The sequence below is a fragment of the Pteropus vampyrus genome, unplaced genomic scaffold (assembly GCF_000151845.1).
Source record: "Pteropus vampyrus isolate Shadow unplaced genomic scaffold, Pvam_2.0 Scaffold91, whole genome shotgun sequence".
Taxonomy (NCBI): Eukaryota; Metazoa; Chordata; class Mammalia; order Chiroptera; family Pteropodidae; genus Pteropus; species Pteropus vampyrus.
In genome coordinates this window covers 329,641-355,801 of record NW_011888872.1, presented here as the reverse complement: position 1 = coordinate 355,801, position 26,161 = coordinate 329,641, and the positions used below count along the sequence as shown (strand labels likewise).

Below are 26,161 nucleotides of genomic sequence, written 5' to 3'. Positions count from 1 at the left end.
CCTTCATGGAATGGACATCTTTAATTTTCTCCCTAATTGTTTGTGTTTTTTAGGTCTTGTTCTTCTGTCAGTTTTATAGTTTTACTATTTAGGTCTTTAATTTTAATTGGAATTATTTTTGGATATAGTATGAGGTATGAATCCAACTTTTTCTCCAGATAGGCATTAAGGGGAGAAGGTTAACAAAACCCCTTCTCTGTCTATGGGAAAATTATCTTGGGTTTACTTTTTCCTTAGCACAATTTTTTTAGGGAAATCTGCTGTTTAGATAAATATGGTAATATGATAAACAAGGTAAATATTTACTCAGCAAAATTTTTTAATTGTAAAATGAAAAGGCACAGGCTTTGAGACTTCTGAATAAGGTACGACTGGTAACTGATAGTAGTTTCTGTGGCACATGAGGCTTCTCTAAGAAGGATGCTTTCCTCTCTCCGTGCTATGTTTACTGTGCTGTACTATCCTGCCGAACTAAGTGACCTTGGTGCCAAATTATATCCTTTTGGTCTTGTGAGTGTGAATGTCTGCTGGGCATGCCGAGAAGGACTGTAGCAGTTTTTCTAACACCATCTGCTAAATATCCGTATTTTCCCCATTTTATTACATACCAATTTCCCATAAACATGAAACTGCTTGGGGCTGTTTTATTGATATATGTCAGTTCTTTTTCCTGTATAACACTTTAATTAATGTAACTTTATAGTATGTCTTAATATCTGCTAGGTGAATCTATTTTGTCCTTTATTAAAATTAGCTTTTTGTGAATTTATATTCTTCTGTATAAACTTTCATATCAACTTATCAGTTTCCCTAAAACAAGATGTTGAGATTTTGATTGGAATGGCATTAAATTTATAAGTTAATTTAGAGAGAATTAACATATTAACAATGTCAAATCATCTCATTCGTGAATACAATTTCTCCATTTATTTAGGATATCATATTTTTTTTGGCTAATTCCTAGGTTCTTTGTAATTTTTGTTGCCATTGAAAATGGTATTCTATTATTTCTGTTACAGAGGAATATATTGAACTTGGTATATTTATCTTGTATTTACAGCTTTGAAGAAATGCTTATTCTAATTTTTTTAGGAATCAAAATGTTATTTTAATCTGTTTTGGCTTGATGTAAATAGCTACAGTCAGTAACTGAAATAAACTTGCATTTTTAACCTTTAACTGGTTTCCTGCTCAAGATAGCATAGATTATACACATATTAGGAAGTTCACATAGAGCATTGTGAGTTAAACACCATTATTACCTTGCATCAAATTAGTTTTCTACTTCATAACAAGAAAAGAGGACTTTCCAAAAATGAGTCCTAGACCCTGAATAGACCACAAAATGAACCACAGATTTGGAATTAGTGTTAGCTTGATTGAGGAAAGTATTTGAATTTTATGGCCTTCTGATTCTTCCACCTTCAAAACTGTAGTTGGAGTTGAGAATTTTATTTCCTTTCAGCTCTAAAATTATTCTTCCAAACTTGCCAATCAGTTAACTCACTCTTCTCATGAAAAGCAGTAAGCGAAAAAGAGGAGGGAGGAAAAAGGCATCAGTTATTCTAGAGAAATACTTCCATGTGGAAACGTGAGGTAGGAATTATGTTAGATTGAACTGTATGATAGATTGCATTTATATTTTAAATTTGTCTCTATATTTGCTTATTTTTTGATCTTTGCTGTTTCTAAAAGGAATGTATTTAAAATCTCCAGTTGTTGATAGCTTCTTACTGTTTTATCAGTTATTTCATACTTATATCACCTTATTACAAGTTTTGTACTTATGCCTTCTGCTTTTTTTATAGATCAGATTTTCTTCTGTAGGTTTGAAAGCTATACATGCTATTCATGCTATTTTTATTCTTGTTGTGGTTATGTTTATTTTTTTCCACCGGTGTTTGAAATTCCCAATATTGGAGTCATAACAATACAAGAATGCTGGCACACTATCATCCTCCCTGCTTTCTTCTCCAGACAGTTCTCCCTATTGTCCCCCTACTTCTATTCATTCAGCAATGTTGGTATCACTTGAAGTTTTTATTCTAGATTGTTATGGTTAATTTTTTATTGTCAGTATTTTCCTAGTTGAACAAATAACTTTTCTGAAGTTATTTTTACTTCTTATTTTTACTTCTTATGTTTTATCTGTTCATTTACATTTTTAACTATCAAATTAATACAGTCGCATGGTTTTAAAAATACAAATTGTGATTTAAAAAACAAAGAAGTAAAGTAGTCCCCTGCCTCACACCAGAGACCCGATCCAAAAGGAACCACATTTAACTTTTTTGCTCTAATGTTTTTACCTTCTTGTTTCTAAATAATGCGCTCATCTGGCTTTTTCTCAACTTACCAATTTTAGAGGTTATCTATTAACCTCCTTTCTTCCCCTAACCCCATATAGTATTTGACTGCCCTGCACTACTATCCCACATTTCCTCTTACCCCATCTTCCCAGTATAATAATATTTTAACTCTGAGTCAAGTCAGTGAAAATGTTTGCATTACCATGTAAATATTGTTTCTCCCTATTCATTTCTTATATAACATTGTGGTTTTCTTGGCATTGATATTCCTTTTTTATTTGCCTAGTTTCTGTGTACTATATCTGGCTACAAGGAATGGTGCCTGATGCTTTCAAGTACTGAGTCTTTCAAGGGTTCTATAGTGTAAACAGTCTTAGTTGTCAGAATCCCCGTCTTTGTCATTTCATCCCCTCTACTAAGTCTATTTTATATTCTGACTTCTGAAAGTTTCATTGTTTTCTCTTTTATGCTTTGTCCTTATTGTTTAATGCTTCTTATTATTCTCATTCTAATTTTTGATTGTGAGGAGAAAGGAGATAAAAATGAATAATCAATCTCGTATTTAACTAGAAGCCAAGCTGGCTTTCTGCAACCAAGTGTGCTCTATTACCCTTGAGAGAGTTGTCAATTTTGTTGCCTAATGCGCTTCTTTCCAGAGACCTGATCCCAAAAGCAGCCACATTTAACTTTTTTGCTCTTCTGTTTTTACCTCTTTATTTCTAAATAATTTGCTCATCCGGCTTTTTCTTGACTTAACCAGTTTTAGAGGGTATCTATTAACTTCTCTGTCTTGAACTCAATTTGGCAGGCTTTTGGGTCACACCGAAACAACTCTTGTTGAGGTCACCAGTAAACACTAAGTAAACTACATTGCTATCCAGTGAACAGTCTCAGTATTAATTCTACTTGATCTTGGTGGCAGAGTTGATCACTCCCTCCTTCTTGAAAATCTTTTTTTCCCTTGGCTTCTAGGACAACATAATGGTCCTCCTTACATTATAGTCCTCCTTACAAAGGTCTTCCGTTTCCTTACAATATTATTGACTCCTTCTTTTCGCTCTTCATTGCTGATTTCTAATCCTTACTTGTGAATGACCCCAGGGTCCTCTATTGTATACTCACTTCCTTGATGTTCTCATCCATTCTGGTGACTTATAATACTATATGTTCTCAACTCCAGAATTTATATCTTTAGGCCTTACCTTTCATCTGAATTCCAAAATCAAATCTGCCACTTTGATATCTTCACTTGGTATCTGAAATTTAGTGTGCTTAAAAATCCTGACCTTCACTTCAAAACCTGTTTCTCCTCCATTTTCTTCCGTGTGCCAATCAATTGGAACTACATCTTTCCATTTGTTTAGGCCAAACACTTTGGAATCCTTCTTTATTTCTCCCTTTTACTCACATCTCACATATATTATTGTAATAGCCTCATGACTTGTCATTCTACCTCTGCCCTTACCTGACCAGACCTATAGTCAAAACAGGAAGAATATTAGTTTTGTTTGTTTGTTTTTTGTTTTTAATGTCATAACATTCCTCTGCTAAAAACCTGCCAGCGGCTTCCCATTTGACTCAGTAAAAACTCAAAGTCCATACAGTGGTCTACAAGTGGTTATGCCATCTGACCCCCCTCTACTCTTCACCCTCTACTCTCCTCACAGGAGTCACATTGACCTCCTTGCAGTTACTTAAATATTCCAGGCTTGCTTTCACCTAAGGACTCTCTGCACATAGTTTTTCTTGTGTCAGGACACCCTCTCTGAAAACATCGTTATGGCCCTGTTCTACACCTACAAGACTGAGCCTTACATGTTTACTAGTTCCCCAGTGATAATATTCACAATAACACACTCATGCTGAACTTATTAATGTGAATGAAAACTGAATTTGTAACCCAGCGCTATTTACATTTTTCAAGAGGTGCCTAGAGGTGCCTCTTGATAAAGACAATGCTTAACCCAAGATACTTTTGGTGTCCCTCAGATCGTACAATTTTCCCATTCTACCTAACCCAAGCAGCTATATACCACAGTGACTTGCATTGCCAACCATTTTATCCATATCCGAGTTTTCTTTCTCCTGTATTCCCCTTTCTTCTGGACTCAAGAGTTGGTCACCTAAGATCAGGCTTGGAAGATCTGGTTGCTAAGAGACAAGACGCTGGGAGGGTGGGGACGCTGCACTGCGACAAGCCTTAGAGTCAGTGCAAGAGGGGGCAGGGGAAGGCAAAGGCGAGGCGAGGCGGCCGCTTGCCGCAGCCGCTTGTTCGGCTCCCTCCCGCCCGGCAGGAGCTCGTCGCTCATTGGTTCTGCCTCTGTGGCGCTGGCCTGTGATTGGAGGGGCGTGTTGGGCCCGGCGGTCCTCCGCCCCCGGGGGTGGTCCCGAGCCGCTTACCAGAGGGAGGGGCGGCGTGTGAGGGCCTTATGTGAGGGCCGTGGGCCGGACTGCGGGCCGGGTCGCAGGAGGTTCATGGCTTGAGCGCGGGCAGAACTGGCTACCTCAGGTGACGGAGGCTCAGCGAGGTCCGCCGCGGCCCTGTGGAGGTAAGCGACGTGCCGAGGTTCCTTAGGTGCCGGCCGGGGGACAGGAAGTGCGGCGAGGGGCGGCACCGCTGGCAGCCAGCGCGTTCCCGCCGCGGCCTCCTCCCCTGGCCGCCCAAACTCCTGCGGACGCCCCCACGCGTAGCCCGCCGCCCTCCGGCCCTGCTTGCTCCAGATCCCTGTAGCCCGTCTCGCCCGCGCACCAGCGGAGGGAAGCCCAGCTTGTGCCGGCGCGGCCGCGCCCCTCTGCCCGACGCCTTTGTCCGCCCCCACGTCTCCGCGCGGGGAGAGTTTCTGCCCCAACGCGGGATGGAGGCGGGTTTGGAGACCGCGAAGATCTGGGCTGTACGGAGGACGCCCCGCGCAGTGAGCCTCTGGGCGGAAGGTTTGCAGGGCTCTGGTCTATTCATCCTGGATTTCGGATATGATTATATTTTCTTCACGATGAAAGCCAACTGGCTCCATTCTCGTTTGAGGTCAGGAAACCTGGACACCAGTCTTCTCTCCTGGTGCAGGATGACTCAGTGTTACCTCCCACCCCCTGATATGCCAAAGTCCATTGACCTGCCCTGCTGGCCCCCTCTCGCTTCCCATCTTAACACTGTCTAAGAAAAAAAAAGCCTGTCTACAAGAGCTTTTTTCTGTTTCAAAAAAGGAAAAAAATCCGTTGCCAGTCGTGGACCTCTATTTGTTCTTAGTTTGGTCTAATTAATACGTATAAATAAATCAATACTGTAGGAATAGGAGAGAGGACATAAGGTGTGATATTAAAAACTATTAAACAAATATAATTTTCGTTTCTGGTAAATAACATGATTCACCTTAAACACTAACTTTTTGAATATATTTTATCACGAATGGGAGTAGATTCAGTAGTAGTGTAATTTGAGCTTCAAACTTTTATGTCACAGTTTTTGATAAGTCTACACTTTTTTCCCAAAATGAGGTGCACTGTGACAACTATTCCAAGAGAATTTTATGTTATTAAGGGTTATCTATTAGTGCTATGCCTGTCATACTTACATTCAGACTCTAAGGGATACTTTCTTTAACATTCCTTTAACTGGAATTAATACTGTGTAGTCTTCCCTTGATTGGGATGATTCAGTTTTGTAAAGAAAGTGTCAACAGGAAAAATTTTTTTCCCATCTAGATTATTTAAATTATTCTTAAACAGGTATACCATGAGTATCATATTTGAAATATACATACAAATATTTAATCTGGACAATATTTTTGATTAGCTAACAGGTGCCTGCACATTGCGGGCCACAATAAATATTTTAGAACTTTTAAGAAATGAAAAAAACAGCACCAAAGTCCTTGCCCTGGATTACATTTTAGACAGCTTTCTACTGAGACCGAAACAAATTATAATAGAATACCCCATGCCCTAACATACATCTCAAATTGCATGGTATGACAAGTGACGATGTGCTAGGCACACAAGTGGAGAACAATGAAGTTCTGTAAAATCTATTTCAACTAGACTCAAGGCAATGTTTTACAATTATTAAACTAATTCTTAGAAATTTTTAATACCAATAATGGGCAAAATAAGAAGAGGAAAAATAATAATAATAAATACCTTTCATATGCCAGGTAGTGTACTGGGTGCTTTATATATATTACTATTTAATCCTTAACCCCAAAGGTAGGTATTGTTTTCTTATAGCTGAGACAATTAAAAATGGTAAAGCTGGATAAGAATCTAGATCTGACTTTTTATTCATTTTGTTGAAGATATACTTCATTTAAAAGTTGCTGTCTCTCCTTTTGTTTGTCACATTTATCTTTATGAATTTGTTTAATCTCAGGATATCTGGAACAGTAATATAATTTACTACTATAAACATTATATAGTCCTTCCTGTGTACCAAGTAGCTCTGTCCATATCTTCAAAAGTATTGGGGGCTAACTACTATTCTTTGTTTTACAGATGAGGAAATTGAGTGATAGAGATAAGTAATCTGAACCAGATGATACCTTAATGGTAAAACTGGGATAAAGATTTGGGCAGTCTGGCTTCCAGAGTTTATACACTTATCCACAACAGGATTCTGGCCCATCTATACCTCTCTGGTTGCTAGGAAGCTATGCTATTAGAATGTATAGTGTTTTTATTTGTTTCTTTTTAATGTACATACAGACACATGTAGGATAACTTTATGATGTCTATCGCCTGTTGTCCTATACCAGTGTTTTTTGTAAACAATTACATAGTACTAATCATTGTTAACACTTATTGAGAACTTCTACATTCCAATTCCACATTCCAACATTTAAACATCTCACATAATCTTCGACACAATCTAGGAGGTGTATACTATTACTCTATGCTGCATCACCTTTGCGAGGCGCTTTTATTGTCTTCAAGTGCTTCCACAAAATTATCATCTCAATTTTATTATATCAGAAGTATTATCATCACTTAATTATATTGCTTAAGTTCAGATGACTTGCCTTGACTAGCATATATGGAGCTAAAACTCAGACCACAGCTGTAGACTCCCATGTACATGGCATTTTACATTGTACTGGTCTGGCAGTAGACCTTTGCTTCATACTTCTTGTCCTAAAATAGATGGCATTTTCCATACTAACAGCTTCTATTTGGAAATTATATTCCCAACCAAAAATTTATCATCATTTAAGCCATAGATAGGAGGAGCCATAGACCTTTGTCATTATTTCTTCTGTAAATTTATGTTCTAACTTCAGCTACAATGCCTGGCACATAGTGGGGGCTCAGTAAAGGTTTGAATAAAATAAGAAATGTCTCATATACATTGATACAAAAAGGTTCTTAAAATTCTTTTGTTTTTAAATTTTAGTTTCATTGAAGTATAATTGATATAAATTCTTAAAATTCTTTAAGTTTTAGTGGTATAACTGCTTTTTCTGTTTGACACCACAGCCTGCACCCTCCCCTGCCTCACCAACAGAAGCTTCTAAAATTGTTTCACTAAATCATAACTAACTTTAAAATGTGCTAGTCTCTTTGCCGTAAGCCATCATTCCCAACCTGCTGTCTCCCCTGTTATATACCTCTTGTGTATAATGGAAACAGCATGGATGTGAGAGTCAGTTTAACCTTGCTCTGCCTCTTATGAACTCTATAGCCTTGTACAAATGACTTATCTGAATATGTTTCATCATCTTGTAAAATTGGGGGGAAGCACCTATTTTCTTTTAACTTATGTAAAAGACTTAGCATTGTTCCCTGCTCCTAGTAAATACTCAACAAATAACAGCTATTATGTGCCTCTCCTCCTCCCCTTCATTGCTCCCCTTTGCTTTGGCTCTCAGTAGATGATATTTAGATGATCTGCTTGTCTGCTGGTACTCCTCACCAGACCATAAACTCCTTGAGGACAGAGACCGTGCCATGTTTATTTTTGTATCCCTGATGTTTGGCATGTAGTTGAGATTCACTAAATGTTTATTGAACTACATTCATTTGGAAAGCCATCTAGAGCTTTTTTCTTGGTGATCCTTGCCTGAAGATTTTGGACATCATTGGTCACTGGGTTTGTTATTCAAGGGCTCCTGGATTGAACTAGAGGATGTGATGTGAGCAGAGATGGGTGGAGAGACAGGTGAAGAAGCAACAGAAGCTTCCCCTCTGCAGGAGTGAGTGGGTGTGTGCATGTGTGTGGAGGTGTCTTGGCTTTTTATATATGAATGTCAGGGTGTGTGTCTGAGTGAGTGTATAAGGAACCATATTAGGCCCATTGTCGCATTGCTGCTTACAAGGAAGAAGAGAAGAACTTTCCCCCAAAAAGTTGTTTCAAACAAGTAAAAATACTAATTACAGTTGTTGATAATAATCTCCCTGTCATTTATAGCTAATAATTACATGGCACAATAACAATAATTATGCTTATCCTAAAATGTCAGATGAACTTGGTTTTAAGTTTCATTTGATTGATCAGTAAAAAATCAAGTATGCTCAGCCTTCCTTGTTTGTAGCATGACATTTACTCACAGAAAAATAAACATTGCTTAGGGCTAAAATGAAATTATAATTTTTTATAACGAGCTTTGTTTTTACAGTTTAATTCTACCAACCACACATTGCTAATCAAAGTATAAACCAGGCACACTAAAGGATTTTTTTAGGAAGATATATTCAACTTTTACCCCCAGTGTTTTATTATAAGAAAGTTTAAACATACAGCAAAGTAAAAGAATTTTCATGAACACTTGTATATCTTATATTCTACCATTAATATTTTATTTTACTTTTTTATCACGTATTTATCGGTCCATCTTTAATCCATCCACCAATCCATAGTACTGAAATGCTATTATATATGAAGAGCTTGAGTTGTATATTCTGTGTTTATTTTAAGTCAGTTTTACTTGTCCTTTACATAGTAGTTCGTAGGAATGAATTATTACTGATTTATAATGTTTTGAAAACATTTGGATATCAAATGTGAATAAATTTGTTTGTCATCTTCATCTCTAGTTCCAAAAGATGAGTCGTGGATATTCAGAAAACAACAATTTCCTGAGCAATAACAGCCAAATGGTGTTGGACATGATCCTTTATCCATTAATTGGAATCCATCAGACCATCAACTGGGAAACTGTGGCAAGGCTTGTGCCTGGGTTAACACCCAAAGAGGTAAATAATAGTCCCAGAGATATTTCCTGAAAAAAATCAGAAAAAGTGATCAGTTTCAAAGAACAGTTAGAGAAAAAAAAATATTTGAGTTTTATATATTATATATGCAAGTATAAGTGCTGAATATGCATGTGATATAATTTGACTAGATAAAAACTATAAATTTTATAATATATTAACTCACCTGGTATGTTTAAATTCAGCCTTTCTTTACATGTTTACACAACTGAAAATTTACTAACAATATCTTAATTTAAGCAATAGAGGTGTTGCTATAAAATTATGGGTAGGTAAAATTTTTGTAAATAAGATTTTATGGTATTAAATCCCTAATGCTATGAGTAATTTACAGAAAAATTTAAAAACTTCCAGTGTTGACTCAAATTATTTTTCTCATAATATAAGTTAAATGAGAACTAACAATGCTAGGTATAAACTCACCTATACCACCATAAACCTCATTTTCATATAGATACAAATGAAAACTAAAACTAACACAATTCAAACTAATAATGCTTACTTAATGGGATAAGTAATAGTGTTTTGCTGAAATTAAATGCCGATTATAAACACGAATATTATGCAGTGTATTGTGGCATGAAATATTTTGTATTCAGCCAGTTCTGTCATGTGCCTTACAAAGCCTTCATTCGTCCTCCACTTTTCTCTCTTTAACCTATTATGAAGCCTTAGGTTACACCATGACATTACTTGTCTTCCCTTGTCGCTAATACATCTCTCCTCTACCAAGTTCCTTCCCTACCTTTGTCCTTTATAAAAATTAGCCTTGGGCACTTTAAATATTTCTTAGTACAGAAATTACTTAATTATAAACAATCAAATAGGCATTGAAATATTCTTTTATCCTGATAATCTAGGTGATTTTATTAATGTTTTTATACTCAGAATCTAAACTTAAAGTCTAAATATTCTAATAGGAAACTCTTAGATTTCTGGTAATTCGTCCATGAAACCCTAGTTTAAGAAACATTGACCTCAGAATTTTTGCTGTTAAAAGGACTCCTAAAGCGGGATTCATCTGAGTTCTAAAAGTAGATAATGACATTAATGATTTTCCCCAGTGGGTTTTAATCATTTTCGCCTCTGCCTGGCCCACTGAATACATTCAATAAATATTTGTGAAATTAGTGAATGAACCAAATTCCACCCTCTTTTTTTATAGCTTAGAAAACTAGCACCCACAGAGATTACTTACTCTCAGTTACGTTATAGGTCTTTGTGAAATGATGAGGAAACTTAAGTTTTAGTGTATATTATCACTCCCTAATTTATACATTTTCACCTTTTGGACTTTAAAACGTGTTACGCTTTAAAACAGGGCGTGAATTCAACTATTTTTCCAACTTTTTACTGTCAGCACCCCTATATCTTTTATATAGATTCAGCAATTCTAGGTATTTGCTTGATCTCTTAATGTAATATTTTTCTGTGACATTTACAAGTTTCAGCATGATAACACTTCATATACTGCTGCATACATCTCCTTAAGATAAGGACATTATCTACAGTACTATAATCAAACCTAAGAAAATTAACAACTCTATCACATCATGCTACTATCCACTGCATATTTAAATTCACCCAATTGAGGAAATTTTTTTTAATCAAAATACAGCTAAATAGTGAATCAGACTTTTTAAGTAGTGTTAATTTCTAAGTAATATTTTATAATTAAGCAAAACATGTTGTTGAAGTACATACATACAAAGGAAACAGCAAAAAATCAGAATTATAAATCTGATCCTACCTAAAGTAAGATATATACTTTGTATATATCCTTCCAGATGTTTTCTATATGTATATGAATTGTTAAAGTGGACATATAACAAATGAACTGTTTGCTGCTTGCTTTTTACTTAACATGTTGTAAACATCTTTATCAGCTAATAGATTTCTATAACATTGTATGGCAATATATTATTTTTTGAGCTATATCATAATTTACTGAATAGTCCCTTTTGTTGGATATTTAGGCTATTGTTTTCAACTTTCGACTACTAAAATACCAGAGCAATAAATATCTTATTCTCCTTTCCTTAGGAGATAATCTCAGAAGCATAATTGCTTGATCAGAGGGCTTGTACATTTTTAAGGCTTTTGTTACATATTGCCTACTAGAAGGGTCGTCTAAGATATGGTCCAGTCATCCTGAGTGCCTGGTCCTTGCACTTTCTATATCAACTATTTATGTGTCTTTTCAAAATTCTCATTTGTATATAGGTGTTATCTCATTGCAGTTTTAATTTACCTTTCTTTAAATCCCAAAGAAGTTGAACATTTTACATTTTATTGTTCCATGTCCTTTTTCTATTTGTGAATTTGTTCTGTTACTAGTGTAATAACAGTTTTGTATGTATTAAGTATATTAACCCTTGATCTAGCATATTTTTGTTTGTTTTCAGCTTATTAAGATATTAGTGATATATAGAAATGTTTAAAAGTGTGTTAAAATCCGTGCTTCTTTTACTTTGCTGTCTGCCTTTTTTGTCATGTTTAGAAAATTCTCACCTGAAAGTTATGTATAATGCATAGTCACATACATTTTCCTGATTACTTTTATTTTTTTACATTTAAATCTAGACTCTACTTGGAGTTTATTTTAGTATTAACTTTGTCCCTAATGACTAGATAATTGCTCAGTATTTATTGAATATTTAATTCTTTATTACAGGTTTAAAATTGCACCTTCAGATCTATTTCTGGATTTACTATTCTAATCCATTGACCTCTTTTTCTAATCCTTTTGACAGTTGCATATTGATTTACTTAAGTTTCTTGAGTGTTCTCTCACTTAATCTCCTGGATTATAATTTTTTATGCATTTTGAATGACCTTCTGGTGTATTGAAAGTGGAGAAAGGATGAATTAAGATATTTTAGGTAAATGTTTAATTTAGCTGAAATAATGTAACTAATTTTTCCAGAATGATTGCACCATTTTACATTTCCACCAGCAATGTTTGAAGTTCTAATCTCTCCACATCTTTGTCAACACTTTTATTATCTAGCTTTTTTATTGTAGCCATCCTAGTGGATGTGAAATGGTAACTTATTAAGATTTTGATTTGCGTTTTTCTGATGGCTAATGATGTTGAGCATCTTTTCATGTGCATATTGGCCCTTTATAGATCTTTGGAGAAATATCTCTTCACATCCTTTGCCCGTTTTTTAATTGAGTTATTTGTCTTTTTATTATTGAATAGTAAGGGTTCTTTATATATTCTTTATGCAAGTCCCTTGTCAGATATATGATTTGCAAATATTTTCTCCTGTTTTGTAGGTTGTCTCTTCATTTCCTTGATGGTGTCCTTTGAAACACAAAGTTAAAAATTTTTTTTTTTTGCATTTTATTTTATGTTATGATTAGTTTCAAATATACAGTACATTGGTTAGACATTTATATAGTTTATGAAACAGTCTCTCCCAATTACTCTATCTTCCCTCTGGCTCTACACATAGCCATTACATTACTGCTGATTGCATTCCCTATGCTGTGCTCCCCATCCCCATGACCATCTATCAGCTACTAATTTGTACTTCTTTAACCCTTCACCCCATTCTCCCAGCCCCTCCCCAGCACCCTCTGCCCAGCCATCACCAGATTGTCCTTCATATTTATGAGTCTGTTTTTCATGTTTGTTCTTTTTGTTTCTTAGATTACGCATATAAGTGAAATCATATGATATTTATCTTTCTCTGCCTGATTTATTTTGCTCAGCATAATAACCTCTAGGTCCATCTAATTTTCTTCTGTTTTTTGTGCTTTTGGTGTCATATCTAAGAAACTGTCACCTAATCCAGGGTCACAACGATTTATACCTGTATTTTTTTTTTTTTTTGAGTCTTCTAGTTTTAGCTCATATATTTAGTCTTTGATCTGTTAGAGCTAATTTTTGTATGTGGTGTGAGGTAGGATGTCCGCCTCATTCTTTGCATATGGATATCATGTAATTTTTGCTTAAAAACAAAAAACAATTTAATAATATAGTTTAAATTATTTAGTTTACTTGCTTTTTGTTTAAGCAATCGTATTCATTTCAAATATTCAGATTCATAATTTTCTTGTTTTTTAACTATTAGAAATCACGGTAAGCTTTGTAAAATAAATCTACATTCAGCTTTTAATAAAGCTATAAACTTTACCTGAAAGATATCAAAAGAAACTATGTTTTAAAGGCCTACTTACCACTTTCTTTGTGTTATAAAAAATAAACTCGTTATGTAGGAAAAATGAATTTGGCTAAACCATTTATATTCTTTATCTTGTACATGTATATGTGAACCTGTACATTTTTATAATGTTGTAGCATTTGTTTTTCTTTCTTTGCCCACACTTTCACCACTTTTTTCAATACTCATATAAAAATATATTGTTTCTCATTTATCATATTAATTATTTTTATTTAATTTTAAGACTTTAAAGAGATGAGCATATTGATTACATAAGATTTCAGTCTACACTTACCTATCTTTTAAGTGTCTTTTTAAAAAAGCGTTACTTCACTTTTCAAAGCCTTGATTAGGCATTTCTTCATAGTACTGGTAACCATGTAAACAGTTGTTGCTGAAAATGGTGCTTAGTCTACTGCCATGCCACCCTGAACAAGCCTGATCCCGTCTGATCTCAGAAGCTAAGCAGGGTCGGGCCTGGTTAGTACTTGGATGGGAGACCACCTAGGAAGACCAGGTGCTGTAGGCGTAAAAAATAAAAATAAAAAATTTTTTAAAAGATGATGCTTAATATCTAGTGGGTACTTGTTAAATATTTGTGTAATAGTAAATGATGCCATACCTAATGCATTATTCATTTAATGTATACACATCTATGTGGTATATATTTTTCTCCTTTTGCACCTCCCAGATTACTTGGTCTGCTATGGAATTTGCTACCCATGTTGATGTTAATGAAAATTTAAAAGCAGATGCTATAGCATTGTTGTTTGATCAAAACCCACAGTAGGAAGGCATTTTATGGTGTGACCTAGTACACACATAGAAATGACATTTTCATGGTGGAATATTAAGCCTTACAATGCTTAATGCAGTCTTGATATTTTCTAATCTGTTCTCTTTTATTTAATCTCAATTGTTAATCTGGACCTTCTAAATTGATTTTATGACTAACTAATGGGTTAAGGTAAAACACTGTGCTAGAAAAACCTGCCCAAATATGTGGCCGTCAAATGTTACTACAGTATTTTGTGCAAGGTAAACCTCATTGTTAGTAGAGACAAAGTCTTCATTATATTAATAAAGAAAATGTAGTGTCACAAATCAGATATTTTTTGGTTTACTTTCCATTGAAGATTAGAATTGGATCTTATTCTGGTGGTAAAAATATAAACCACATTTTTAACTAAATTATTAAAATTGTCAATTGATAATAGGTGCAGACTACAGAGAAATATGGTTGATAAAGTTATTCTTCATTTTTCTACAAGAGGATAAACATATTATGCCTTTGGGTTAAAGCATATTGAAAAAATATTCTATCCTGAATTTTAAAAAAGAAAAAATTAAGTCAGAGGCTTTGTGTATTGAAATGTGTGCTAGTTTTCTAGCTATTACCCAATGGATTAATATTCACTTAAGAAATAATTATAGCAATAGTAGGCAAGAAAATATCTGCTCATTTTTTAATTAAAAACAAAAAACAAAAAAACCCCAGACCTACATTTATGTGATTACAGTGTGCAAAAAGGTTTGATGAACTGAAGAGCTGCGGAAACTCACCTGTTGACAACCAGTATAGTCCTCTCATGGCAGGAGAGAATCCTGTGGACACTTTAGCTACCTATATCAAATCCTCGCTGCTTGATGTACCGGGAGAATTTCAAGAGCCTCCAGTTGGTCAGGGTGCAGTTTCCAAAACAGGTGAGGTTTTAAACAAAATACAGGACTTGTCCTTATAATAGAAAAATGTATTTGCATTTTTATCTTTCTGAATTTTAGAAATTTGTCTCTTTGTTATATTTGAAAAAAATTTTAAATGTTAATATACAAGTCAAACACTATTACTCAAAAAAATTCTTTCCTATATCAAAATTTACTACTCCAGTCTTTTAGCCTAGTTATGTCTAGTTATGTCATAAATTTTAAAGGGTTTTGACTTAATACCTTTAATAATTTTTACTGAGAGAATCTTGTTTATCTCTTGCGTTATCTTTTTTACAGCTGTCCTTTATTGTAGTCAGCAGTATCTTCAAATGACACAGTGGCAGGGTAGAAGAGATGTTTTCTGCAATGACTTAGGAAATGACTGGTTTTAGAAATCCTTAGAGTGTAGTGAATTATTTTAATCTCAGCAGCAGTAGAGAGTATTCATGTAAAATTTTACTTCAGGAATAAAAAACTATATTGTTGGATTTTGAGCATTTGACCCCTATCTGTACACACCATATCAGGTTTTTAAAATCTTCAGTGTAACATTAGCAATTTGTAATCCCTTTTTTGGACTGTTTTTTCTATATACCTTTAGATATTTTAAGGGAAATGCCACCTGCAAAGTACCGTCTTTAACTAGTCTTGGAAACTATGCATTTACAGTATAACCATTCAATAAGTAAAAACCCGTTCTGAGCTAGAAATGCTAACCTCCCCCCTTTGTTTTTGTATGTTTGTTTCTGTATTTAAGGAAGACATAGTATAGCTTCCACAAGGAATTGTTCTTCAGAAAGTGAAAATTGTACTACTCGTAATGGTGGAGAAAAGACTGAAGAATCTGAAGGGTAGGAGGCTGGTTCTTTGCTAGATAAGACTTAATATGAATATCAACTTTAAATTATAAACTATATGATTGGTGATTGTATATATCAGTTACCATATTTTAGGAAATTTCACATTACACAATTTCTGAAACAATTAAAATCAGGTTGTTTCATGCGTTGATAAATAACTGCTTGATAGCTAAACATAAGGCTTATTTGTGTTATTTATAAATTAGACTAGTTTTCTATTTAAAAATTCATTTTCATTTTGTAAATATTAGAAATAACATCTACATAAAACTTTGAAAAGTATATTTTAAAATGCGAAGAAAAGTCTCTGCCATTAATTCTTCGATTTCATTAAAGAAACGATATATATTTTAGATATAAGTATTTGAATATAATTACTGATTATAGAAACATTTAAAAATTAGAATATCTTTTAATATATTGCAAGTTTTGATAGTTTTTCTATGGTTTGTATATTTTACATACAATAAACATATTTTAAGCATTCACTTTGATAAGTTTTAACAAATGTGTTCACCATGTAACCATCATCCAAATGAAGATATAGAACATTTCACTGTCTCTGAAAGATCCTTTGTGTATTTCAGTTTTGGTAGTTTTGTTTTTTGTTTTTTTGTTTTTGTTCTTTTTTTATGGTGACATTGGTTAAATCCAATAAGTTTCAGCTGTACACTTTAACAGTAAGGCATATGTATATTTATTTACATTGTGTGTTCACCTCCCATAGTTAGATTTCTTTCTGTCACCACATATTTGATCCATTTTTTTAAAATAATAGCTTTATTACTGTATAATTCATATACCATAAAATTTACCTCTGAAAAAGTTCTGGAGATGGATGGTGATGATGCTTGCATAACAATATGAATGTACTTAATGCCAGTGAACTGTACATTTAAAAATGGCTAAAATTTTATGTTATGTGTATTTTACCACAATACAAAAATTCATCCTTTTAAAGTGTATAATTCAGTGATTTTTAGTTTATTCACATAGATTTTTAACTGGTAGATTTGTTTGTGTGGTACGAAAATTTTATCAGGTAATTTTTTTTTTTTTACTGGAATTATCTTGTATATCATATTGTGGTCCAAAAAGCCACAGAAGCTTTATGCTTCCTTATATTAGTCATTACCTGTTTATATTTTGACCATAATTTCTTTGGAAGAACAATTTGTGAAGTTATTTAAGTTTCTTTGACTTTGACTTTTCTGGTAGCCCGATTTTATTTTAAATATAATTTTTTTATATTAGAAATTTATGAAGTACAGTTAAACATACATTAGATTCATTTTATAGGACACTGTATCTCTTCCTATTTAATCTTTTCCTTTTGTAATGACTTGAAAGCAGTGTGGATCACACTGTTTCTATTTGAGGTGACATAATTTTCATAGGAAAGTAAATTCAGGGAGTATTTAATTTTGAAGCAAACTTTCTGATGGATTAGCTAAACTTATTAAATTATTTTTAAAATGTATAAATAAGTATATTTTAGTCTTAAGAATTCTTTTAACTACATTTACTAATTTATATTTAATGAATGCCTAAAGACAAACTTTCTTGCTGTCACAAATAACTAAGTAACCATGCTAATTTTTTGATTCTTTAATGAATAATTTTAACTTTTTTTCCTATTCATTATTAGTAAGAAAATTTTAGTGTTTAATCTTTATCTCCTTCGCATACCCACAGCTATGTAAAATTGCTGTTTTATGTTCATCACAAGAATTGGAATGTATTATTAAATTTTTCTTTAGGAATTGGTATCATTTTTTAAAACTTTATAATTTACTTATAACTTGAAAACAATAAATTAAAACCCTGTAAGTTATGAGTCCCATAGTAAAAATATTTTTATTTGTTTTATTAAGTCAATAGCTTAACTAAAATTAATCATAATCTAAGATACAGATCAGGTTAACAAGACACTTATGAAAAATTCTGAATGTCAAATCCTATAAAACTAATTTGTGGTCAAAACCTTCAAAAACACCTTGTTCTCATACTTCCAATAAATGTCAATATTCTTGGCTCCTCTCCTAAAACTCTAATAATTTAATTTCTGTGTAACATTTTTTACGAAGGCCAAACATGGTGATCCATGTATGTGATGAAGCAAAAAACTTGAAGGAAGATTTTATTTGTCCACGAGATCTTTTGATATCAGAAATGAAGTACTTTGCTGAATATTTATCTATGGATGCCCAGCGCTGGGAAGAGGTGGACATTTCAGTTCATTGTGACGTTCACATTTTCAACTGGTTGATAAAATATGTTAAAAGGAACACTAAGGAGAATAAAGATTGTGAGATGCCCACTTTAGGTAAAAGACAATCTATTGTTTATTTTATAGTGAAATTTGTATGTCGCCTGGTAGTTGCTTCAGGTCGAACATGAAATGTGGAAAATTTTTTGAATATTAATACTATGCTCGGATTGGTAACTGCCCTTTAGGAAACTGATAGCTCATCTTTTTTAGTAAATTATAATGAATTTATGGCAAATGAAAAGGCCTGTAGATCAGCAGTTCTCACGTTATGGTGTGTGGGCCACTGGAGTCCTGAAGATCCTTTCAGAAGATCCAGCAGGTCAATACAATTTGCATAATAATACCAAGATCTTATTTATCTTTTTATGTTGACATTTGTTCAGGTGGTACAGAAGTAAAGGAAGGTAAAATTATTGGAACTTTATTTAGCACACATCAAGGCTGGGGCACCAAACTACTAGTAGTCACTGTATTTTTCAGCACCATGTGCTCGTAGTTAAAAGGAAAAAAAGAAAAAATCCAATTTCACTTAAGAATGTCCTTGATTGAAGCAGTAAAAATTACTAATTTTATTAACTCGACACTTGAGTATACATCTTTTTAATATTCTATGAGATGACATGGGAAGTACACTTCTGTCACACACCAAAAAGTATGATGGTTGTCTTGAGGAAGGGCATTGTGCAGTTGTTTGAGTTGCAGGCTAAACTAGCTGCTTTTTTAAAAAATAGAAAACAGTTTTTACTTGGAAGAATGACTGACAGACAAATTATGATTATTCAGATTTAGGCATATGGCAGATATTTTCTTGAAAATGAATTAAATGAGCTAGTTAGTTAAAGGGAAACAATTGACAGTATTTGTTGCCAGTGATAAAATTTAAGCTTTTAAGTGAGAATCAGTTTTTAGAAAACTTGTATCTGCTTTCATGTGCTTTACAGCTTCTCAATATTTAAAGACTTTTCTGATGACACTTGTGGTCATATTAATGAATGTGATTTTTTAATATGTTATACAATGAAATGTTTTGACATTTGGAAGATCTACATAACTCAGTGAACCAATATTTTCCAGATGACTAATGTATAATGTTAAAAAAAATCATGCATGGCTTAAAGATCCTTTCAAAGCACGAGACAAGTCAGGGGATTTTGAAATAACAGAATAGGAAAAGTTTATTGATACTATTTCAGATCCCATTACAACTAACCTGTAAGAAACTACCATTTGCCAAGTTTTGATGTAACGTCAAAGACAACCCACAAATTGAATGTAGAAACAGGAGAATCTAGCTGTTTTCTATTAAGTCAGACATCGTAGAAATTTGCAAAAAATGTCAGACTGTGTTACTCTTCTTGCTAAATTTGTTTTTCATTTTGGAAATTATATTTTTTATAAAAATAAGTTAATGTAATGAGTTTTTTATTTTTAAATGGATAAATATTTAATTTTTCTGTTCTAATTTCTATTGTGGTAAATACTGATAGGTATAATCCATATAATTAAAAGATCTTTAGGATTCTCAGTTTTTAAGATTGCAAAGGGGTCTTGAGAGCAGAAGTTTGAGAACCAGTATCCTAGATGACAGGAAGAATAATTACTAAGTAATCTTTCACTGGGCATAGACTTGTACAGGAAATCACACTTGTGATTTAATAGTCTTTCTGTGTACTAGAATTGTTATTTATAGCACTACCAAAATATTTCTAAACTCTTATTAGTAAGTAAATCTATACTGACAGTATAAAAGTTTTCTGAGGAAGTTTATAATTTATTTTATTTAGTGACCAATCTAATAGGAAAGTTTTCTAGTGGTCCTTAAATAAAAATTACAAGATTGCTAAATTAAAATTTTCATCCAGAGTCCAGAGATTCCAGACCACCCAGATATGATATGTATATGCGAAATAAAAATCAGAATTTGTAGAGAAAGAAAACTATTGGTCGATCCAGCATATTTATGTGTATAGCAAAAGAGAAAGAAGTAGAGCAAAACTAGTCACTTTGTAATCTTTGACCTTAAATCAGTTACTAGAAATGTAACTTTTTATAAAAGCAATCTTTATTCTAACCAGGAAACGACCAAAATGCTCAGTTAAATCTCTGGTAATCCAGACATTGGTTCTTAACTAGAATAGGTCATACTACAGTTTCCTGAGGAACAACTTCTACCAGCTACTTCCTCCCTTCACCATTTTTATTTGAGAACCCTTATGCAAGAATTATTATTTAAAGAAAGATTGGGATTATTTATTTTAACAATTGTCTGAATAGTTCTTTATTTAGAAGGATTATCTTAGTACTATAATTGTAAAAATCACAGTTTTTTTCTTTTTCTTCAGTATACCTCATGGGAGACAATTTAGGATTACTAAAACAATAGCATCACCCAGCACCCCACTTTCACTGGGTATGCCTCTCAAAGCTCACTCATGCTGCCATTAGAAAATAATTTAGCACTTCTGCAATAGTAAAGTTTATATTATCCTTTCAGAATCTTTTTCATTAAGTATTCATGACAAGCATTGAATTGCTTTCGAAATAACTTCACTAATAACAAGTGCTCTGATTAATCATTTAAAATTTTTCTCACTGATTTTTGTGTGATGAATTATATTCTCTAACTATCTTTTTCCCTAGTTTAGTTAAGGAAAACTTTGCATGTGTCCTATCTTTAGCTGGAGTCTTTTTCCTTGATATGAATCTAATTCCAGAGCAAATTTACTGTGTGTTTTCTCTACACCCTAAGTTTTAACATTGTATTTCTTTATTTCATGTATATAAGCCATAGTAGATTATATTAAATTATTCTTATTAAAATAACATCCTCTTTTAAGGTGAGAAGGAGCCTATTCTAAGGAGGTTGAGGTACAAAGCAAAAGAATTTAATTTTTTCTCTTTTTTTTTTTTAGAGCCAGGAAATGTCATTTCAATTCTTATTTCTTCAGAGTTTTTGAAAATGGATTCATTGGTAAGTATTAATAAAAGCTCTTCTGTTCACCCATGCTTGATTTAACATATAACTTGATGTTTCCTTCAAGTGTCTAGAAAATCTAAGACATCTTTCTGAAATAATACTTAATTCAAGAGTGTGATTCCATTAGAATAAACTGCTCACGTTTGGAGGTACTTTGTTCTGTTGGGAAAGATTGTTAAGGCTACCATGTGTCATTTGTATATGATGCCTATAAAGCAAACTATTTATCTTTAAGAAGTAGCTCTGTTTTATTAGATGAAACTAAACAGCATTAACTTTACCCTAAAAGGGAATTTCCTCTAAAACCAAATTAAATGAAAATTAATTGGAATATATGTTTCACTATTTAATTTCTCGAAGCATTTTTTGCTTATTTGTGTCTTTCATTTATAGTTCAACGAATTAAGAATGAATACCCAACTATTAAACAATATAATTTTGTATGTGTAAATCAGATACCCATGTCTACTGTTTTAGAATAGTTGGTGAAACATAAAAGCATAATATATACATATGCATATCGATATCTAACATTAAATATACTTGTTTTTCTTCTTTTTAATGAATGTCTTTATCATTCAAATGTCTTTATATGTTTTTATGGTTTTACTTTAAATAAATATTTGCTTCTAGCCCCTGATAAAACTACACAGAGCAAAATAAACCTTTGCTTTGTTAACGGATGTGAAGTTTATTTGATTATTTGGGATTTTACTAGTTCCTATATTCTTTCTACTTCTTAGTCCCTCCCCCATTTAGTTGCTGGTATTAATTGCTTTGAAGAAGAGTTACAGAAAAACAGAAATTAAGAGCTTTTAACCTTTGAATTTTGAAATCTAAGCCCTAAAGGATAATTTTTATGTCATAAGCAAAATATATGGAAGAATATATGATTAGCCAGTGCTAATTTTCCCCAGAACCCAAATCCACCTCAAAAAGTAATTGAGTAGTCACCTAAAAAGGGCAAAGATGGCTAAGATAGAGGCTTTGTTCATACCTCTTGCAACCACATCAAAGTTGGGACGGAAACATGGAGCAAACAGCAAGCAAAGTCACCTGGGATCTAGGTGAACAGAAGAACTACAACTAGGGAGAAAAATAATTAATCAACCTACAATGGTATAAAGTAAGAGGGGGTGAAGATGTGAGGCTGCCCAGTCCCAGTGGCTTTGTAGGACAGAGGCTGCAGCAGTAGCAGCCAGCAGCTGCAGACGCCTCTTAAAGGGGCTGTGTCTGCAGCTGGACTTTGGTGGTGATGGACTTCCTTGCTCTGAGCACCAGCACCAGGTCGTCTCCTCTGAGAGACTTACAGGGGGACACTAAGTTGTTGGAGCGAGGGCTGGAGGCGAGGCTTTCTCCTGGGCAGAAGTGCCGGCGGTATCCATTGTTCCTCTGGTGAGCCTTCCCCGCTTCCATTGTGGGGACATAGTGCTGTCATAGCTGAGACATCATCGAACTGGATAACAGAAGTCACTCTGCCCAGAGGATTCCCTGAAACTCTGCCACCACAAACTCACAGCCTCACCCAAGCCACATCCAGTTGTATCCTAGGTGAGTCTGCTGTTCCTTACTAAGCCAACCCCAAGACCCACACTGGTGGCAGCTGGCTTTGGTTTCTGGCATGGCCTCTTGAGGCAACTATAAACACAGCATTTATGGATTGCTTGCTGAATCTTAACAGGTGGCCCTGGAGGGGCACAGGCTTGGGCTAAATTTGGCCTGCAGCTGAACCCCTCTCAGGACTGTGCCACTGGAGACCTACTTCACAAATCCACACTAATAAGATAGGGAGACTTAGAAGTTTTGCTTAGTACATACAAACAGACACAGAAAGGTAGCCAAAATGGGAAGACAAAGAAGCAGAAACCATGTGAGAGAACAGAACAGAGATCCAAGAATAATGGAGTCAAGTAATCTAACAGATGCAGAGTTCAAAACACTGGTTATAAAGATGCTCAGTGAACTTAGGAGAAGTGTAGATGAATTCAGCGAGAACTTTAACAAAGAGATAAAAAACATAAAAATGGAAATCGAAATTATAAAAGGGAACCAGTCAGAAATTAAGAACACATGATCTGAGGTGAAGAGTATATTAGAGGGAATCAACAGAGTGGATAAAGAAGAGGATCGAACCACCGATGTAGAAGATGGAGAAGCCAAGGACACCCAATCAGAATGGCAAGGAAAAAAGCCAAGACAATACTAATATAAGGAGCCTATGGGATAAAATTAAATGTCAGAACATCTAGGTCATAGGGGTACCTGAAGGGAAACAAGAAGTTGAAGAGCTATTTGAAGAAATAATGATGGAAAACTTCCCTAACCTAGTGAAGGAAATAGACATACAACCCCAGGAAGCTCAGAGAGTCCCAAAAAAGATAAACTCAAAGAGGCCCACCCCAAGACACATTATAATTAAAATGCCAAAGGTTAAATACAAATAGAAAATCTTAAAAGCAGCAAGAGAAAAGCAGTTTGTTACCTACAAGGGAGCACCTGTAAGACTGGCAGCTTATTTCTCAAAAGAAACTATGTAGGATAGAAGGGCTTGGCACAAAATATTCAACGTGATGAAAACCCAGGATCTACAACCAAGAATTCTTTATCCACCAAAGCAATCATTTAGAGTTGAAGGACAGATTAACAGCTTCTCAGATAAAAATAAGCTAACGGAGTTTATCACCACCAAGCCAGTATGACAGGAAATGTTGGAGGGACTTCTTTAAGAAGAAAAAACATGTATCAAAAACAGGAATAAAGAATGGTAACAACTACATTCCTATCAACAAGTACCTCAAATGGAAAAGAAATAAGTGCTCCAACCAAAAGATAGAGTGGCTGAATGTATAAGAAAACAAGACTCCTATATATGCTGTCTACAAAAGACTCATTATAGATGAAAAGACACAGGCTAAAAGGTAGGGGATGGAAAAAGATATTGCCTTGATGGGGGGATGGAAAAAGATATTGCCTTGATGGAACTAGAGGGTATTGCACTGAATGAATTTATTCAGATAGAGAAAGACAAATATCACATGATTTCATATACATGTATAATCTCAATAACAAACAACAAAAACGGAAACAAGCTCATAAATACAGAGACTATTTTGAGGGCTACTAGATGGGAGGGGGGTTGGGGAGGACAGTATAGCATAAGGAAAATAGTTAATAATGTTATAATATGTAGGAGGGGAGAAGGGTAATAGATTTAGTGGGATGATCACTCTGTGAGTTATGTAGATCTCTAATCACTGTGCTGTACGACTGAAGCTAATATATTATTGTGCGCCAACTATAATTGAAAAAAACTCATTGAATCGTACAATGTAAATATGAGCAACTAATTGTCTATTATATTTCATTAAAGCCAGGGAAAAAATGTGGCAGATAAAAAAATAAAATTAACTTTTAGAAATATATTTTAAATATCAAAAATTACAATAAATATAAATTATTTAATAATCACTTGACGTACATGAAAGGCACTTTAATAAAAAAAAAATAGTATACTTTAGGTTGGAGAAAGGGAAAGAAAGTCAGAGAGCAAGTACAACACAACTGAGAACACCTTGAAGTGAATGAAATTATGTTTCTGCTACTCAGAAATGGAGACAAAATTTTCATTAAGTTTAGTTATAGGAGGTCACATACTTGAGTTTGTGGACCAAGATTTATACCTGCCACAACCATGAAAGATGTGTATTGCATTATTGTTTGAAATATTCTAAGAAAGTTGATTTTTCTAGCTATGTATGTATGTACAAATTTGACCTGCTGGGCCGAAGTGTCCTACGATAGATGATTGGCTAAAGAAGCTGTGGTACATATATACAATGGAATATTACTCAGCCTTAAGAAGAGATGAAATACTGCCATTTACGACAGACAACATGGGTGGACCTCGAGATAATCATGCTAAGCAAAATAAGCCAGACAGAAAAACTTGAAAATCACATGATATCACTTATATGTGGGATATAAACCTAAAAGCAACAAATGAGCAGGACAAACAGAGACTCATGGACATGGACTATAGGCTAATGGTTACCAGAGGAGTATAGACTAGTGGTTACTAGTGGGGTGGGGGAGGAGGGGGGAGGTAGACGGGGTAAAGGGAGTCAAATATAGGGTTTAAGGGGAGAGCGAAGTGGGTAAAGGGGATCAAATATATGGTAGCTGAAGGAAACTGGACTTTGGCTGGTAAACACACAATAAAATATACAGGTGTCAAATGATAATGTACACCTGAAAATTATAGAATTGTATTAACCAGTGTTACCCCAATAAACTTAATTAAAAAAAAATTTGACCTGCCGGACCACTTTGGAACAATGTATGTTAACTCAAATAGGTAAAACCCAATTAGTGCCTAGCAGTATGGATAAGGCTTTTATGAATGTTATCTTTGCAAGGTATTGATATAACATTATCCTTCATGCTACTATTTTCAACATTCATTTTCTGTTCTGTTTTTTTTTTAGGTTGAACAATGTATTCAGTATTGCCACAAAAATATGAATGCCATAGTAGCTACTCCATGCAACATGAACTGTATTAATGCAAATCTTCTTACACGTATAGCTGACCTGTTCACACACAATGAGGTTGATGATTTAAAGGACAAGAAAGATAAGTTTAGGAGGTAATTTTTAATTTTTAATTTT

General features: G+C 34.0%; 1 protein-coding gene and 1 non-coding gene across 6 annotated transcripts in view; both read left to right on the top strand.

The window, feature by feature from the left end:
- Window positions 1-4,686: 4,686 nt before the first annotated feature.
- The window catches only part of KIAA1841 (KIAA1841 ortholog), a 49,852-nt gene continuing 28,377 nt past the window's right edge, over window positions 4,687-26,161 (top strand). The window contains exons 1-7 of one of the 5 annotated variants that reach the window (XR_002781266.1): window positions 4,688-4,858; window positions 9,330-9,488; window positions 15,199-15,382; window positions 16,143-16,236; window positions 18,333-18,571; window positions 21,430-21,488; window positions 25,979-26,139. Coding sequence is in view for 4 of the 5 variants with exons in the window: in XM_011363911.2 (XP_011362213.1) it covers window positions 9,339-9,488; window positions 15,199-15,382; window positions 16,143-16,236; window positions 18,333-18,571; window positions 21,430-21,488; window positions 25,979-26,139 (887 nt within the window). In the remaining variant the exon portion in view is untranslated. Of the gene's footprint in view, window positions 4,859-4,921; window positions 5,241-9,329; window positions 9,489-15,198; window positions 15,383-16,142; window positions 16,237-18,332; window positions 18,572-21,429; window positions 21,489-25,978; window positions 26,140-26,161 lie in introns of those variants that run through there. The other 4 variants (XM_011363911.2, XM_011363912.2, XM_023532848.1 and 1 more) reach the window with 4 other exon arrangements.
- On the top strand, window positions 14,089-14,207 carry LOC111742315. The gene has a single exon (XR_002781276.1). It is a non-coding gene; the product is annotated as a 5S ribosomal RNA (ribosomal RNA).